General features: G+C 39.1%; 1 protein-coding gene across 1 annotated transcript in view; it reads left to right on the top strand.

Annotated features, from left to right (window-relative positions):
* The first annotated feature begins 781 nt into the window (after positions 1-781).
* The window catches only part of TSG101 (tumor susceptibility 101), a 51,057-nt gene continuing 31,967 nt past the window's right edge, over positions 782-19,871 (top strand). Inside the window, exons 1-5 of the mRNA XM_044752134.2 lie at positions 782-1,209; positions 7,285-7,369; positions 9,413-9,478; positions 11,679-11,842; positions 18,250-18,373. Coding sequence (XP_044608069.1) covers positions 1,168-1,209; positions 7,285-7,369; positions 9,413-9,478; positions 11,679-11,842; positions 18,250-18,373 — 481 coding nt within the window. The 5' untranslated portion in view covers positions 782-1,167. The remainder of the gene's footprint in view (positions 1,210-7,284; positions 7,370-9,412; positions 9,479-11,678; positions 11,843-18,249; positions 18,374-19,871) is intronic.

Here is a 19,871-nt window from a genome sequence, read left to right as displayed (position 1 = left end):
TGCGGAGAAAAAGGAACCCTCATACACTGCTGGTGGGAATGCAAACTGGTGCAGCCACTATGGAAAACAGTATGGAGATTCCTCAAAAAATTAAAAATAGAACTACCATACGATCCAGCCATCCCACTACTGGGTATTTATCCAAAGAGCTTGAAGTCAGCAATCCCAAAGGCCCTATGCACCCCAATGTTTATTGCAGCACTGTTTACAATAGCCAAGACATGGAAGCAACCTAAGTGTCCAGCAACAGACGAATGGATAAAGAAGATGTGGTACATATATACAATAGAATACTATTCAGCTGCAAAACAGAACAAAATCATTCCATTTGCAATAACATGGATGGACCTTGAGGGAATTATGTTAAGTGAAATAAGCCAGCGAGAGAATGATAATCTGTGTATGACTCCACTCATATGAGGAATTTAAAATTATGGACTAGGAACAGTTTAGTGGATACCAGGGGAAAGGTGGGTTTGGGGGGTGGGCACAAAGGGTGAAGTGGTGCACCTACAACATGACTGACAAACATTAATGTACAACTGAAATTTCACACGTTTGTAACCTATCATTAACTCAATAAAAAAAAAAAAAAAAAAACACAACCAGCTGATCATCAGAGAGACCCCGGGCATCATCTCATGCAAACTTCTCATCTTAGAGTTGGAAAACACTTGAGTCCGAGCTGGAAGTGCCCTTGTCTGCTTTTATCACTAGCACAAGTGGGAGTGGCAGAAGAGTTTTTGGGCTCCCAGCGCAGCGCCCGCCCACTTGATCAATCAGTCTTCAAAGCTCACTCGCAAGACCTGCGTACCGCTTCCCGTCCCTGCACCTGCTCCCTTAGTCTAAGGACGACAGTGAAACACCTGCTGGTCTTGGCCTAGCCCAGCGTCTCGACCGTCGGGACAGGCTGCCCTCATCCTTGGGACCCAAGGCGCCTGTCCTGTACCGCACCCGGGGACCGGGCTGGGGGAACCCAGCGTCGGTCTCTGAGCTCGGAAGTGACGTAAGGGAAGCGGAAGCGCCGTCGTGGCGGCCGACTTCCTGTTGCTAGAGGCGGGGTGGTGGGGGGCTGGCTGCTCGGTGAGAGATTGTGCGGGGCGGCCTGGGCAGCCCGGGAGCGGCTGACCCTCTGCCTGCGGGGACGGGAGTCGCGAGGCGGCCGCCATGGCGGTGTCGGAGAGCCAGCTCAAGAAAATGGTGTCCAAGGTGAGGCCGCGGCGCGCTCCCGCCCGGCGCGCCCCCCTCCCCGCCGCGCCCGCCCAGCCAGCGAGCCTCCGGGGGCCCGCGGGCCCCGGGGCGGTCCTCGGCCACCTCGGCGAGCCCGGGGCCGAGATGCCTGCCGCCTGGCGCCGGAATCCCCGCTGCGGGGCCGGGGAAGGGAGGGGGCGGCGACAGTCAACAAAGGCGCGCCGCGGAGGCCACCTGCCGCCCGCCCTCGTCTCCGGGTAGAGTTTGGAGCGGTCGGCGGAGCGGTGGAGTTTCGTCTCAGTTTTTATAAACACAAAGAGGCGGTTGTCCTTAGTTCTCGGTCTGGGCAGTCGTCCTCCACGCCTGTCCCAGTGGAGGCGTCCGTCCGTCTTCGCCCTTCCCTCCGGCCCCGGGGACCGTGTCCTTCTGGGTTTGTATTCCGTACACAGCTCAGTGCCGGCCGGCGGGCGGGCAGTGACTCCGGGCTGCACTGGCTCAGTGATAACACTCTAGGTGAAAACGTCCGGAGAAGCCCGCCTGCCAGCGCCTCCTTCCCTCGGGTGGGATGGATAGAATTCCATTACCGTTTCAGAGACTTTGATTTGCTAAGAGTAACCACCTTTAATTGTGTGCTTCTTAGAACGCGAATTTATTTGCTTTGAACTTAATTTATCATCTTCACAGTTCAAGAGAGGTGTATTTTTTAAAAAGCAGATAGGCATTTTGTATTTCAAATCCGTGGGTTATTTTGATAATTACTTCAGATGTGGCACCCGATGCCACAGTGGACTGAGTGGGTTTTTTGTTGTTGTTTTCAGTTTACTGAAGCTAATTGGAATGAGGTGTCTGTGACGTGATTGAGCCTGGACTCTTCTCCAGTCCAGCGGGGTAGCTGTTGATACTTGTGTCAAAGGAAGAATGGTCAAAATCGAAGTAGTTTAAGCAATTTTCAGTATTAATAAAACACACTATTATGTATAAACTTATTTCTTTGAAAAATATACTTTTTTCCCAATGAGATCGCCCATAGTCTTTGGTTGAAAAGCAAATAACTTCTAAAGACGAAGTGACAGTTTTCTAAATAAAGCATCTCTTGGTTGTCTGATCATATCTTCTAGGCTTCTTGATTTTCTTTTGATAAAGTAGTTATCCTTAATTGTAGAGGAGGTTTTGGGGAGCCCTAGAGGGTTGTGACCCAAGTCTGTGTTGTAACATTTATATACCATTTTTTAAAAAACAGTATGTTGTTTTACATACTATATGACTGAAGAGTAACTGTTCTATGCCATTTTTTATTTTTAAATTGATAACATAGTCATTAAGGTTTATTCCTCACTGTATATGTACAAGTATATATAAGGACAAGAATGTTCAAATATTGGTGTGAATTTTAGAAACCGTAATTAAATTTTGTAAGCTTCCTCTTGAGGAACTTGCCTTCAAAGACAGAGGCAGGGCATCTTTATAAGATATTTTATACTTCCACCTGCCTTCTCCAACCTCTTTTTACCCTAAGAACAAAAAAAGCAGATAGGGGAGAGGTGGGATAGGGCATTCTACCTATCTTTTGGTTCTTGGCCCAATATCTGAAAAACTGAGTCTCCTACAAGTGATGATGTCACTTCTGAGTATCAGCATCTTTTCTCTCCAGCCTGTGAAAAAAAGGTAGGAATTGTAAGGAGGATAATAGAAGTAGTTTGTGGAGTTCTTGCTCCTGGTGGGGGGCTAGCTTCAGTGTTACCCTTTCAGTTAGGTGTGGTCCCATGTGGGAGTTGTTAGCTGGGACCCTGGATAGATTGCTAGGGTGATGGTCGTTTCCTCTGATTGTGGGATCTCATACCTGTCATGGTACTCTGGGCCACCTCCCTTGCCTTATGTCTTTTTATATGTTATTACAGATAATTGTGTGCTTTGAGCATTATCTTAGCTCCCAACTTAAATGTATTAACATCCTTCTCTGTCATCATTTTAGTAGTTAACAGAGGTATATTTAAGCTGTTAGTCTGTCTTGCCTTACACAAATAACTCTACTTCAGATTGTTCATACAGACAGCTACCTGTGTTCTTCCAGAGTTAACGTGCAGCATTCCCACAGGTGGCGTCACTCCTGCATAGGTAGAAGAGAGCTGACCTGTTAAAGGTTGCTCTGCATCTCCCACTGTTTTAGTGCTAAGGATACAACAGTGAACAATCAGACAAAAAACCTCACTGTACTTTTGGAATTTAAATTCTCGTAGAAGGCAACAGGCAACCCAAAAAGTACATCGAGTAGTGTGTTGGAAGGTGGTAAGTGCTTTGGAAAAAAAATAAAGCGGAAGAGGGAAATAGAGAGTGCTGGGGGTGAAGATGGGAGGGGCTGTGGTTTTACAGAACAGTAAAGGAATGCCTTTCTGAGAAGAGCTATTTGAGCACAGACCTGAAAGAGATGAGGAAGCAAACTGAAACAATCCAGAGGAAGAACATTCCAGAAAGAAAGAAAAACAAGTGCAAAGGCTCTGAGACAGAAGTTTGTCATGCACGATAGAGGAACAACAAAGGAGACTAAGGTGTCTGGACTGGAGTGAGCAAGGGGGAAAGCGGTGGGAAATAAAGCTCTGGGAGGTTTTGGAGGGTCTTGCAGGCCATTGTAAGTCTTTGGCATTTACTTGGAGTATAATGGGAAGCCGTCGATCTGTTTTAACTTTTAACAGTATTGCTCCATTGCAGTGTCGAGACTAGAGAGGCAGAGACACCTATAAAGAGGCTGCTGCAGGAACCTAAGTGACAGCTGATGGTGGCTTAGACCAGGATCATAGCTATGGAGGTAGTCAGAAGTGATCAGATTCTGGATATTTTTGAAGGTAGAGCTAACAGGATTTTCATTGTTGATGAGAAGGGAAGAGAGGCATCAAGGATAACTTAAAGGTTTTTGGCCTGAGCAGCTGGAAGGATGTAGATGAGGAAAACTGTAGGAGGAGTAGATTTGGGGGAAGATAGGGAGTTCGTTTTTGATCATGTTAAATTTGACATTCTTAGATATCCAAGTGGAGATGTCAAATTGGCAGTTGGATATATATGTCTGGAATTCAGGGAAGAGGTTCAGACTGGAATGTTTAATTTGGGAGTTATCAGCTATAAATGGTATTTAAAGCTATGAAGGAGATCACCAAAGGAATGAGTTTAGATAGAAAAGAGGACCAAGGACTGAACCCTGGGACTCAATAATGTTAAGAGGTTAGGAGAAGTAAAAGAACCAGCAAAGAGACTGAGAAGGAGCAGCCACAGAGGAAGAAAACAAGCAGTGGTGTCCTGAAAATCAAGTGAAAAACATGTTTTAAGAGGAGAAATCAACTTGGTCAAATGTTGCTGATAGGTTAAGATGAAAACTGAGAATTGGCCATTGCATGTGGCCATGTGGTGGTTATTGGTGACCTTGATGAGCAATTTCAGTGAAAGTGCAAAAGCGTGATTGGAATGGGTTTGAAGAGAATAGATCTAGGCATTGAGCATCAGTGGTTGCTGATGTCACAGAGAGATCCCCAGCTATCATGTGTTCCCTGATGTAAAATCACTGCCATCTGTGAAATGAAATGATCTTGCTTGGGGTGGGGTGTGGGGAGGAGTAAAATTTAGAAAAAATCATGACCAAGAGAATAACTTCCAGATCACTCCTAATTCACAGGAAGTACAGAGGGCATAGGAGCATATATATTAAACTACACTAAGGGGATGCAATTAAAATTGAAACCATGGGAGCCTCTATAGGACAAATGAACTGATTTCTACAACAAATAAATTCCAAGGGGTAAAAATAGAAATGGGCCCATCAGCTGATAAGTAGATAAATAAAATGTGATATATTTAATAATAATGGCATATTATTCAGCCATAAAAGGAATGAAGTACGAATACATTCTACAACATGGATGTACCTTGAAAACATGCTAAGTGAAAGAAGCTAGTCATAAATGACCACAGATTATATGATTCCATTTATAAGAAATGTCCAGAATAGGCAAATCAGCAGAGAAATAGAGTAGATTAGTGGTTGTCTAGGGTGAATGGGGGGGTGAGGGGCAAGTGGAATGATGGGGTGATTGCTAACGAGTGCAAGTTTCTCTTAGGAGTGATGAAAATGTCCTGAAATTGATTATGGTGGTGGTTGCACAACACTGAATGTACTAAAAACCATTTAACTTATTATAATTCACTTTAAATTTACGAATTATGTGGTATGTGAATAACATACCAATGAAGGTGTTACCAAAAAAGAGGTGTGGAAGAGAGAATCTATAGATTAAAAGAGACCTAAAGGATATTTTAACAAATTGCAATGTGTGGACTTTATTTGGATCTCGATTCAAACTAAAAAATATATGACATGAGAGTGCGTATTGGATGATATTAAGGAAATAGTGGTTATTTTAGTGTGATGATGTTGTGGGTTTTTTAAAAGTTCTTATCTTTTAAACATATATACTAAAATATTTATGGATGGTAGGATAGGACGTGACGATTTGCTTCAGAATAATACAGGAAGAAGGGAAGGTGAATGAGGTTATAGATTAAATAAGCTTGGCTATGAGTTGCTTATTGTTGAAGCTGGATGCAGGATGCATTATACTGTTCTGTCTACTTTGGGATATGTTTGAAATGTTCCATAATAAAAAGGCTTAAAAAGGGAATAGGAAGAGAGCAGTCAAAGACAGCAAATGTAGGCACCTCCTTGCAGGAGTTTTTGCTATAAAGGGGACTTGAGAGAAGTGTGGTTATACATAGAGGGGGAAAGGAGGGCAGGAATGTGTATGTTTGTGTGGATAAGAGGGAAGAAATAATATGTTTGTATGCTAATAGTACTGATCCCTTAGCATGGAAAATTTGGTGCTTCAGATTGGAAGAGGGCAAGAAATGCTGAAGAGATGCCTTTGAGTAGACCTCCTGAATTTATTCCCTAATTTTTCTTGTATTTTCTCCCTTATTGTCTGTCACTCTTTTTGTGCTAGTCTCTGAGATTTCTTTGACTTTATATTCTAATCCTTCTACTGAATGTGTTGTTTCTCTTCTCACATTTTTTTTAAATTTAAAAATTTCCATTTTGATTTCTCTTTATTAAAACAATTATATGAAAGTGTGTGTGTATGTGTGTTTATATTTGGACACCTGTTTTGTTTTTGTCTGTTGGTTTCTCTGTGGACATCTGTCTCTTAGTTATTAACTTCTAATTTTTTTTCCTATTTTATTTTTTATTGAGGTTGTGATAGTTTACAACCTTGCGAAATTTCAGTTCTACATTATTTCTCTTCTCACATTTTTTATGTCCAAGAGTCCTCCTTCTCTGTTCTTGTTTCATGAATACAATATCATTTCTTCTTTCTTTGGAGTAATTAATGCTAATTCTTTTTGAAGTTTTCTTCTGCTCCTTGTGTTATTTCTATTGCTTCTTAGTTCCTTCTTTTCTGCTTTGGTCTTCATCCTGCTTTTTGGAGTCTTTCTTTTTGGAGTAGCTGACTGCTCCTTTTTAAGAGAGACACTGAAAGGTGATTGACAGCTTTGTGTGTGTGGATAGAGCTTGTCAGCTGGCAAGCTTCAATGTATTGTGATCACGTGGAGATCAGAGTCCCCACCTCCTGATCCCCTACTCTGCCAAGAGTGTGTAAGCCAGGTTTCTAGTTTCTCTGGAGTGGAGTGGTACTAGCTGGGGGTGTGAAAATACGATACGGCAAGATAAATTGCAAAATAGTTGGTATTGACAATAAATGCTGAAATTTAAAGGAAAGGGAGAGATCATTATAGGCTAAAGGGAATTCTGGAACAGGATTCATTGAGAAGAGGGAGAGAGATGTGGGCTAAGTCTTTGAGAATGATTAAGATTTGATTTGGTGGAAGGCCTTTTAAGTTGGAAAGGAGCTAAAATGGAGGTGAGTAAAGGGCTTGAATAGGTGGCAGGAGAGAAAGCTGTTGAGGTTCTTTCAGGCTTTACTTAATGTTAGTGATTAGTGAGAATCATTATACTTTTAAGAAGAGTGCTATTAAGAAAATAAGACTTTAAGAAAATTAGCGGTAAAATATGTGCATTGGTTTTAAACTAAATTCTTGTATAATTTTGCTTTTCAGTACAAATACAGAGACCTAACTGTACGTGAAACTGTCAACGTTATTACTTTATACAAAGATCTCAAACCTGTAGTGGATTCATATGGTGAGTTTATATAATAAAAATACCAATTACTGTACTTTGAGTTTACTCTTTTTGTTAATGATTGTAGTTTACCCATTTTCCTTATAAATTTATTGGGTTTTCCATTGTAGGATTGAACCTCCACCTAATAAAAGTGATGGGGGGATAGGAAATTACAAGATCTAATAATAACATTTTACATTGTTTTAGTTATTTTAAGTTTTTAAAAAATACTCTAGCTTAAAACTATGCAAATTTAGACCCAGAGGGGATCTTAAAGATAGTTTAGTCCATCGTTTCCCAAAGTATTATCCATAGCTGTGAAGAATGTTCCCTGGGGGGTGTGGAGGGATTCTGTGGTTAAATTTGAGCAATTATTGATTAAACAGAATTAAATGAGTTTCTTTGCAGCCAGATTTCTGAGAGCCTTTAATATGCTAATGTGTTAGGCCTCACCAAGAGGGAAGAGAAGAGAATATATTGTACAGTATGTCCTGAAGTTAATTAACTGCTGAATCCTTTTCTTCTTCTCAGCATATCTCTAAATTCTTAGGAACACATTTTGCAAAACTATATTCTAAATTATCCTTTTCATTTTGTAGATGAGGAAAACATTTTTGAAATACGGTCCTTAATTCTATAGAGTAGGTACCTGACAGTTTGTGTCCACTTTCTATTGAGGTGAAATAAAGTTGGGATTTAAGTAAGAAATGGCAATACCTAGAATTGTTCTTTTTTTTAAATAGTCTTTTTGTCCTCACCAATCCTAACATAATGTCCCCAACCCTGTCTCCTTGTAAACACCTAATGTGCCAGCACCAAGGGAAAACCCATGCTGCCTCCTGACAGGCCCTTGGCACTGAGGGCAGGGAGCTAAATTCTGTAGCTGAGACTCTCACTCCGATCTCCACTCAGCCCTGGGGCTTTGAAAAAGGTGGGAGGCACAGAGGGGCAGTTAGTCCTGAACTTCCTGAACAACAAAGACATGAACCGAAGTCCTCTCCCAAACCTAGGGCACGAAGATTCTCCTTTCTGTCCACATACTGTACTGTGATACTTAGATCCACAAAAAACCTCATATTACCAAAATTAGAGTTAGTTTAAAAATGGCTTCCATGCAGGAAAAAGTACCTGGAGCTAGAACTTTACTGTAAGTGTATAGTTCTTACTGCACGCTAAAAGAATAAATATGTTGATCAAAACTGACAAAGACTCCATTGAACAAATCATTGAACAAATCTTATGTATCTTGACCAAGTCTAATCCGTTGTCATCAGCATGCCTTTAGAGTAAATAAACACCTAAATTTAAATAAGATGGTTTAAAAAAAAGTGCAAGATCAAGGTAATTTCCAGCACAGTTTGTAATTGTCAATAGTAATAGTAAGTAAATAAAGTAAATAAAATAAAGTAATAGTAAGTAAAAGAACTGAGGTCAAGAGTCCAGTTCTGTGTTCTTATACTGTACATTATAGCCTTTTCCCTGTGTGATACTGTGTTAATTTCAAATCGTTATTACAAATAATAGCAGTCCATGTAATACAAATTACGTGCCCTAATTAATGAATTATAGATAGAAAAACTTGTGTGATGTGAGAAATACTTGTATTAAAAGAAGACGTATCTATTTGTGAAAACTTTTTTTAACACTGTGGTTTGATACTACATTAGGATTGAGAATGACAGTGAGTGAGGATAAACGTCTGGGGAATCTAAAATGTAATGATAGTAGGTTAGCATTTAGTATGGTATCAGTTGACAGTGATTTTTAGGTAATTTTGGAATCATGTTAGTTGGGCACTCAGAGCTCATATTTACTGGGACTGTAGCACTCATCCATTTTTCCAAGTAATTCAAAGCATCTTTTCTTTACTCATTGAAAAGCTGATCCCATTGAGTGAATCGACAAAGGATACTTTGTCATTGGACAAAATGGATGATAGATTAACAAGTTAGCCCCTTTCAAGGGTAATAATGAGTTTTAACCAGTGTTTCTGAAAGAATAAACTTATATGGGAGTATCTGCAAAAATGCTCGTGATTAAATCCTTGTTCTTTCCTTTTAGTTTTTAATGATGGCAGTTCCAGGGAACTAATGAACCTCACTGGAACAATTCCTGTGCCTTATCGAGGTAAGTGTCTTATGTAATTTATGTTTCCGGTATAGATGCATTTTGACTCTTATAATTTGTTGCCAAGGAGTTATAAGTAAATTAAACCTGCATTCTTAATGACTTTCACAATGAAGTAGAAATTGTAACTTCTGTTCTAGTTGAACTTTATTTGGCAGCAGCACCCAATACTCAGCTTTTTTTCCCCTTCTCTACCAAGATATTTCAACAATTGAGTCCCTCGGTATGCTGGAAGAGTTTGATGTTTCATAGACTCAGTGAATCTTAGAACTAGAAGGGGATCTTAGATACCTCGGCCTCCTACCCGGCTCAGACTTTTCCGACAGTGGGAAGCTGTATGATATAGTGGCTAAGACAGAGGCTTGAAAGTCAGGGCAGAATAAGGTGTCATCTTAATCTATCAGTTTTGTGACAATGGGCATCTAAAACATTTGAATAATAGTACCTAACTCAAAAATAATTTATTGTGAATGTAAAAAGGACTTGGTACAGGGCCTGGTATATAATAAACAGATATCAAAAAGGTAGTTATTATTTATGGTTGTAATGGTGATAATGCTGATAATGGGTAATGACGCAGCCAGTCAGCCACCCTCTGCTGGAATACTTACAGTGATAAGGAAGCGTTCATCTTCATAAACAACTATTCTGGTTTTGGACAGCTCTGTTAATTATTGCTTATGACTAGCTGAGACCTGTGTCTCCGTAACGTACTCATTGAGTTTATATATTACCTACTGTGCATGAGGCATACATTATAGGGGCTATGGATACAAAGAAGAGTAAATGATATACCTTCACTGGAAGCACCTACATGAATAGGGTAAACAGAGGGAATAAATAGATATTTATAATATTCTATAGCTGCTATAGAATAGTAAAATATAAAGGTGCTATGAGATTACAGAGGAGAACAAGACCACGTGGGAAGATCATGGAGGAAATAACATTTGAACTTGGTATTAAAGGATGAGTCAACTATTCATAACAGAAGGGATATCCAGGCAGAGGGAAAAAACATTTGTGCATCAGCATTGTATAAAGCAAGTATGATAAATTTAGGGAGGACTGAGTAAAATTCAGGATTACTGACTTTGCCTTTGCCCTCAGGAAATAAACTCTGGTGAGAGAAATAGGCATATGAGGGGAAGAGGGAGGCAGTAAACTATGGTAGACATAATTAAAGACATTTATGTGTGTGTGTGTGTGTGTGTATATGAACTTTATCTAAGCTAAACTTTCCCTACTTCCTCACCATTTTTCATACATTCTAGTTCCTAAGCCTAAGTAATTCTACAGAATTCATTTTCACAAATCAAAGAATTCTGGGGGGTAAAATAAACTTACATTTTATGCATTAGGATATATTCTTTCAGAGTTTTTTTCATTATAGAGGTAGTTTTGGGTAAAAAAACCGAAGTCCTACAACTGTCTGATTAAGTGAAATTTATGTGTATGTACTTATATGAAGTGAAACTGTTTCTAAGGGAAGAAATGTATCTGAATTATGTTACGGGATACACGTGCTTACTTGGGACATTGCACTTTGAGCTTAGTAAGCAGAGGCTGTGGTTTCTGTTCAATATATTAAGTCTGTTGGACCCTTTGAAACACTGTTCATTTTGACTCTATATAGTCAAATTTCTCAACTGAGAACTTCTCTTACGTAAAGTACAGAGAAGGAGGTGACATCATTGATTCTGAATAACTAACACTGACAATGCGACATGCTTGGTCAAACTGTGGCCACCAGTCAGCATCTGTTTGACAGCTGAGTTAGGTCTTATAGTCTGGCTTTGGGAGGGAGTGTCAAGTCTAGCTTATGATATCACTTTCTGATAGGACCCCGTAATCCACGATCTTCCTTCTGTATCCTTTCCCAGTGAACCTTATTACTGAAATTTGACAAGAGTCAAGTACCAAAGAATAGAGTGAGCCAGAAGATAATTCGTGAAGAATGTTTTTACAGCAGCAAGCAGACACTAGCAGAGTACTGATCAATTAGTTCCTTAATCCTGCTGATGTATTTTACAAACTGAAAATTTGAGAAACTGATCTTAAACAGAAGTATGAGACATAAAATATTTGTTGTGATTATTTTTGTAAGCATTGCTTAGTTGTAGCTCTCTCTTGCTTACCTACTGAGCCATTATTGAAAAATAATAAATATAGAGTAACTAAAGTTTTCTTTGTCTCGCAGGTAATATATATAATATTCCAATATGCCTGTGGCTGCTGGACACATACCCATATAATCCCCCTATCTGTTTTGTTAAGCCTACGAGTTCAATGACTATTAAAACAGGAAAACATGTTGATGCAAATGGGAAGATATATCTTCCTTATCTACATGAATGGAAACATGTAAGTATTAACAGTGTTCTGTGAATTTGTTGTATTTTATATATTTTTCTCACTAGCAACTACTTTCTGTTAACACTCAAAGAAGATTCCAAGGAGGATGGGTAAGATCACTGATCACTGAGCCTGGTAATCAGAAAAAGCTCTCCAAAAGAAATAGATCTTTTATTTGTCTAGAGCTTGGTAATTTACAGAATATGCATAGTCACTATTTTATTTGCTGGAGTTGAACCTTTGAGAACAGGTAGAATTCACATAGTGGGAAGTGCATTAAAAAATAGTATACTGGTGGCATATATTTGTGAAACTATTCAAATCTCATTACTCAAAGCATTCCTATCAAGAAGTAGTAGTAGTAGGAAACTTCTCTTTCTGCCTCTGATGGTATAGCTCTGGCAGACCAGACTTCCTATCAAAAATAACTGGAAAAGTCAAACACGGTACAAGCAACATCTACGGAAGGCTTTGGAGAGCTGTTGAGGCAGTCAGGACTTAAAGGGCCAAGATCCTATAGAGGAGGGGACTGCAAAGAGATGAGCCAATATGCTGCCAGTTTCTCTGGGGCTATTTACTGATTCTTGGTATAGGGTGAGAGCTTGAGAATCTGGGCAGAGGGCCTTAGCTAAGAGGCAAAGAGGCCTGCAGAGTTTCTAACAGTCTCGCAAGGCTGAAAAGAAACTCTCTCTTCTGTCTGCCAATATAGCCAGTACTTTAGGAGCCAAGATTTTGGAGAAGAGGAAGCTACAAAGAATTAAACCAGATAATCTCAGTTTCCCCCTCATGGGATATGCTGAATTCCTAAACTTCGAAGACAAGATGCTGAGAAGCCAAGCAGAAAGCCTCTGAAAAGCACAGCCAGGTTCTCAGCAGTCTCAGGTTGAGGAGGCAGTAGGAGTTGGGAACCTTATCAAGGAGGAGGGGTATAAGTAAACATCCTAAGGCTCTTAGTTGATGCCATTGGAGGAATACACCCCAAGAGTGGGAACTCAGGCAGAATGAGCCTTACAAAACCCCAGACTTGCATCAGCTCAGTCCGTCATTATATTAAGGCGATTCTCACGGTATCTGCCTGCCAGAGGAGAGGGAGAACCCTTACTGGAGGAAGATGATGGATAGAGCCCCTGTAATTTTTCACAAACAATGTCCTACATACAGTTTAAAACTATCAAGTACATCAAGAAAGAGGAAAAAGAGGAATAAAAGACAAATAGAAACAGGATACTGCCACCCCCAGGAAACTCAGTTATCAGGCACAGACTTGAAAATGATTGTGATTAATATGTTCCAAGATGGAGAATTGTATTAAGAAAGAACCAAGTGGAAATGTTAGAACTGAAAACTGAAATAGAAATTAAGAACTCAGGGGGCCAGCCCCGTGGCGCAGCGGTTAAGTTCATACATTCCGCTTTGGCGGCCCAGGGTTCACCCGTTCGGATCCCAGGTGCAGACCTATGCACTGCTTGTCAAGCCATGCTGTGGTAGGCGTCCCACATATAAAGTAGAGGAAGATGGCCATGGATGTTACCTCAGGGCCAATCTTCCTCATCAAAAAAGAGGAGGATTGGGGGCTGGCCCCATGGCCGAGTGGTTAAGTTCTGGCACTCCGCTGCAGGCGGCCCAGTGTTTCGTTGGTTTGAATCCTGGGCGTGGACATGGCACTGCTCATCAAACCATGCTGAGACAGCGTCCCACATACCACAACTACTAGAAGGACCCACAACGAAGAATATAAAACTATGTACTAGGGGGCTTTGGGGAGAAAAAGGAAAAAAATAAAATCTTTAATAAAAAAAGAGAATTGGTGGCAGATGTTAGCTCAGGGCTAATCTTCCTCAAAAAAAAAAAAAAAAAAATTAAGAACTCAGTGTATGGGTTTAGTAGCAGATTGGATTCGGGAGAATAGAGAATTAATGATCTGGTAAATGAATACTTCATATTTTTTAGTACTCATGGCTTAGGAATAAATCTTACAAAGATATACAAGTCCACTATGGAGAACATTTTAAATTTTACTGGAAAACATTCAAGAAGACTTACAGGAAAGAGAACCTCACTTATGGATTGGAAGACTCAGTATTGTAAAAATATTGGTTCTCTACAAATTGATGTATATCCTAACAGGAGGTTTTGTTTCTTTGTGTATTATTTGTATGTTAATTTTGTGAACTTGATAAGCTGAATCTAAAATTTATATGGAAATGTAAAAAATTGAGAATAGCCAAGGCACTCTCCAAGAAGGATAAGGTAGATATCAAAATGTATTATAAAACTAGTAATTAAGAGAATGTGGAATTGTGACACGAATATTCAAATGGGAAGATGGAACATCATAAAGAACCTAGAAAAAAATGAACGCTGTATAAACGCTTGATATATGACAGTGTGTTATAGCAGATCAGTGGGGGGAAGGTAAACTTTCAATAATGGAGTCGGGAGAGTTAGATTCCTGTTTGTATAATACACAGAAATCAATTTCAGGTAGATTGTGAAAGGCAAAGAGATAAGACTTTTAAAACGGAATATAGGAGACTGCCTTCATGATCTTGCAGTAGGTGAGGTTTTTTTTTTAACAAGACACAAAGCATTTTAAAGGAAAAGACTAATAAATTTTACCTTGAATTTATACAAATTAAGAACTTCTGTTCATCAGAGACAAATTGAAAAGTGTGAAAAGGCTTACCACAAACTGGAAGAATATATTTGTAGTACTTATCACCCACAGAATAATATCCAGAATATAAAATAACTTTTGGGAATCATTAAAAAAAAGAAACCCAATTAAAAATAGATGAAACTTTTGAACAGGTACTTCACAAAAGAGAAATCCTAATAGTCAATAAACATATGGAAAGATGTTTAACGGTGCTAGTAGTGAGGGAAATGTAAATTAAAACCACAATGAAATACTACTACATACCCATCACATTTTTACTACCAATTGACAATACCAAGAGTTAGGATGTGGAGCAAAGGGAATTCTTAGACACTGCTGGTGGCAGTAAAATTGACACAACTGCTTTGGAGACCAGTTTAGCATTACCTAGTAAAGTTGTAAGTGCACACACCCTGTGACCTAACCACGCCCTGGTATATACCTCAGCACTGCTGACATTCTGGGCTGGGTAATTATTGTGGAGGGCTGTCCTGTTTATGGTAGGATGTAGGATCTCTAGCCTTTATCCAAGATGCCAGTAGTATAACACATACCCAGTTGTGACAACCAAAAATGTCCCTAGATATTTCTGAATACCCCCTGAGAAACAAAAATATCACCCCTGGTTGACAATCACTGCACAAGAGTAACCCTTGCACATATATACTAGGAAAGATAGCAAGAATATTCATAGCAGTGTTAATAGCCAAAGACTGTATACAACCCAGACGACCGTTAACAACAGGAGAAGGAATAAAGAAGTAGTAGTATATTCATTCAGTGGAACACCATACGGCAATGAAAATGGATTAACTGTAGCTGTACTCTTTAACAGAAATGTATGTTACAGACATTACTGAACAAAAGAAACAAGTCTCGATAGAATACGAAGAGGTTGATTTAATTCATATGAAGTTCAAAACCAGGCAAAATTAAACATACTGTTTAAAAAGTCATTCATAAGGTAGTATGTTTAAAGTAAAGCAAGAGAAGGATGATTCACCACGTCAGAGAAGTGGTTACGTGTGGAGCAGGTGGAGGGGATCCAGTCGGGAACTTCTCAGTGGCTGGCAGTCTTCTATTTCTTAACTTGGATGATGGCTACAAGGCGTTTTCTTTGTTGTTACTCTTTAAAGTTATATATGTTTTATACATTTCTGTATGTATGAAATAGTTCACAAATCTAACAAAAAGGACATAATGGCGGCTAACTTTGGTATGGTATTCAAGGCTATACCGTGGAGGATCCTGATGGTTAGCTGAAAACTTTATCCTTTAATAGGCAGTTGGAGTCATTATAGATTTTTGAATGAGAATGGGGTATTAAAAGCAGTGATTATTAGGTATAGTGTCTGAAGTGTACTAGATAAATACATTAATTAGCTCTCTGGCTAATAATCACTAGCTGCTCTAAAACATAAACCCCCAAATGCTAGAGGCTCAACACTGCAGAAATTTCTTGCCCGTGTAATAGTGCACTGGGAGTGTTCCTCGCTGGCGGGCAGCTTTCCTCTCCTTGGTGCTTAAGGGACTGAGGCCCTTTGCAACTTGCGGTGCCACCATCTCCCAGAACTTCAGAGTCCTCTCCCTCAAGGAACAAGAGCAAAGAGAGAGTGGTAAAGGAGTACCCCCCTTCTTATCTGCCTTAGCTTGGAAGTTAAGTCGCTTCTGCTTAGGGTCGTCCATTGGTAAACTAGTTGTAAGGAGCCTGGAAAATGTAGTCCCTGCCTAAACAGCTGATTTTCAGCAACAGCTTCCTGTTATGGGAGCATGAACTTTTATAGAAAACGCTCTCAGTCAAAATAATTAAGTAACACTGGAAGCCGCATGGGAGGCTGTTGTGATCTAGCATGACACAGAATGTAACTAGGGCTGCTGTCATGTGTCTTGATTTTACTGATTAAATTGCTTATTAATCCTAATCCTGAACATGTATTGTATACTGCTGAGAATGTAAAATCTGACCTTTTTATTGCTTGCTGAAAAAGCAAACAAGTAAAAAGGGGTAGAGAAGAGAGGAATTTTTCTTTTTAAGTTTGCAGAGTTTTCAGTAGGAAAGCAGTTTTGTCAAGGTATTATCTGTTTCAGTTGACCCTTAGCGTTTCAGCTACAGCAAGCTGCTGCAGTATTCTTGGTGCTTTTCATATCCTGTCTCATTCTGAATGAGTCCTTAGTCATTCTGAATTAGTTTTACTTCATGACTTGTTGCTTTATAATAGGCTTGGAAATAGATATTAAAGATTAATTTTCCTTCCTTCAAAGAATTTAGAGTGAAAGGAATGGTATGATAAAGCATTAAAATAAAACTTGTCCTGACAAAACTATGGTTATAAGAATGCATGGATGAAGTACTGATTCATACAACAACAAGAATGAGCCTTGAAAACATTAAGTGAAAGAAGCCAGATACAAGAGGTCACGTACTGTGTGATTCCATTTACATGAAATGTCCAGAACGGGCAAAACTATCAACAGAAAATAGATTAGTGGTTGCTGAGGGCTGAGGGGAGGGGGAAATGGGAAGTGACTACTAACGGGTATGGGTTTCTTCTTGGGATGATGGAAATATTCTAGAATTAGATAGTGGTGATGAAAAAACCCACTGAACTATACACTTTAAAAGGGTAGATTTTATGGTATGTGGACTATATTTCCATGAAAAAAGCATGAGGTTATGATTTAGTTTGGGAGTTTTGTTGGACTGAATAACGAAAGGTCAAAGTGTGTGGTCTCAATAGCCACCCCACACACACACCAGCCACGATCTCCCGCTCACACATACTGCCCATGCTCACCCCCAATCTCAGCATGGAAATGCCAGACAAACATAAGAAAGGCACTGGAATGGTGGGAATTGCCAAGTTTTCACAGGAAGCTTTCTGAAATCTTTATTGTTGTCTTCCATAAGCTGGGATAAAATTGAACAAGGGAGATGAGTTTGGTGCTTTGGAAGGTTGAAAACTGATAGTGAATCTTTTATCAGGAGAAGTTAGGAAGATGATTGACTGATGAAGATGATTGAGTAATCCTTCAGAACCTGATGAACTCATGAATGAAGTGTATGAGATGAGATATACACAAAATATATGAAGGGGTGAAAATGGAACCATCAAATAAGCCAGTTTGAACGACTTTGCCTAGCATAGTTTGTCTTAAATTAGATATTTGAGAGAAAAGTTTAGCAACCTTTGTGGAAAAACAGGCACTCTTTAGTAACTTTGGTGTTGGAAGGAAAGATCCTTTAGCAATTTGTATCTTGTACAACCACCTAGTGATTTCTAAGCTGAGTCTACCTATAATTTCAGAGTTGATAATACTGTCTTTAATAAAAATTAATCTAAGAAGATGTGTTTCCAAAAGGTAACATTGTTATCTTTTAAAGACCTTAAATAATATTTGTGACTACTACTTACATCCATCCCTGAATTTGTACCAGACTACTTAATTTGTCCATTGGAAATATAGTCAGTTTTGGTTAGCCACATGGAGTCAAATGGAGAACAGTACTATCTGAATTTTGCAGTGTACTGCTTTGGCTGGTGTCATTTTTATATACATGAAGCAACAACCTTGTTACACATAAATAATAAGCAAAAATCACCTACCTTTATTAAATTAAACAAATGAAGTTTTCATTTTGAGGGTTCTACAAAGAAAATTATCAAGCCGAGTTGAAAACTGATAAGAAATCGCCAAGGTTTTTCTTCTTGCTAAAAAGTAAATCTGTAGCTGACTTAACTTTCTTTTCTGTTTTTAGCCGCAGTCAGACTTGTTGGGGCTTATTCAGGTCATGATTGTGGTGTTTGGAGACGAGCCTCCAGTCTTCTCGCGTCCTATTTCAGCTTCCTATCCACCATACCAGGCAACAGGGCCACCAAATAGTAAGTAGAATTGAGATCTGACTTTTAAACTTGTAGAAACAAAACAGAAAACTTTATAAAGATTTTTTTAATGACTTCACTTTACTTTTTAGCTTATCAAGTTAGTGGATTTTTTGGAGGTGTTCTGAGGCCCCACATCCGCATGTACAGATTCTCACCAGAGACTGGCATTTGGGCTTTCGTTTGTGGGTAGAAGTCTAACCATGGGTGTCTTGGATTCCAAAATGGAGGAGAAAGAATGCTGGAATAGAGCTAGAATGTGTTTTGTTTTGTTTTGTTTAATTACACATCCCATGGAATAGCCTTATTTGATCAGTTTGGAAGCAGACATAACTTGAAAGGCCGTCTGACCTCCCCTTTACTTTGTAACGCCAGGATCAGTGTTGTAGACAAGAATCAAGGACAAAATCAACTAAATCATTCACATGCAGCTATTCTGGGTATACAAAATCAGACATCTAGCTCTCAGCCTTCTTCACGTTAGTACAGCCAATTCATGATTTTACCTTGTGTGGAGAGGATAGGGGCATGGAGTCAGCCATTCTGCCCTCATTGGTGTACATCATCTCTTATTTCAGGGTTTTTTAAAAATAATTCTTCACTGATACTTTAAAATCACCCTCGATAACTCAGAGTTGGTTGTACTTACTTGTTTTGCCTTTACTAAACCTGTATTGACTTCGTTGTGTTTTGAGCTGTGATTTTTATTTATTTATTTATTACAAATTTTAAGATTATAATTAACCAAACTTATCTTAGAAGACTGATTATGTGAGCTTTCATTTTTCTTCTGCTGTAAATTGTCCTGTTTCTTTTTAATCCGTTCTGTCTTGAGGAGCATCTTCATTCACAAGCTAAATGGGAATCTAACAGCACTTTCTGAATCCATTTCCTTTTCCTTCCCTGCCTTGCCAGAACAAGCTTGGTTTTAGGATTTAATTGCTCTTTTAATAAAGATTCTAGTGATTCTTTGGACCAGAAATTTATTTCATCTTAATTCTGTTGACTCTAGTACCCGAGATTACATAATCTTGCTCATTTAAGTTAGAAATACCAAATATTTCCTAGTTCATCATTCATGTTTATTTCCTAAAATAACATTGCTGGTGACCATTTAGGTTAATGGTAACTTTTTCGGAAATTTAGGCAGCCTTCTAAGCACGATTTTTTTTTCCTAAATTTTTTCTAGTTTTATATTGACATTGGAAGTGCAGCGTTCAGAGACCACACTAAAGAGATCACTATTGCAGTTCAGTTTTGCACTGCAAATCACGTTACACGGTCTAGAGCTCATTTAGGTAAATCACTAAAAGAGACCATTTGTTGTCTATTCATTCCAGTTTCAATACTTTTTATACATTTCAACAATATTCATTATTATTAGATATGACTAAAGAAATGAAGGTCTGAATTCCATTTCCCCCACATACACCAGAAGTAGCCCAGAAATTTGGATATGTACTTAAATAAATATTATATTCTAGTTGAGAAATTATAT

Source organism: Equus asinus, chromosome 20 (genome assembly GCF_041296235.1).
Source record: "Equus asinus isolate D_3611 breed Donkey chromosome 20, EquAss-T2T_v2, whole genome shotgun sequence".
Lineage (NCBI taxonomy): Eukaryota > Metazoa > Chordata > Mammalia > Perissodactyla > Equidae > Equus > Equus asinus.
Note: the sequence above shows the minus strand (reverse complement) of the source record. Positions and strands in the feature narration are given on the sequence as shown.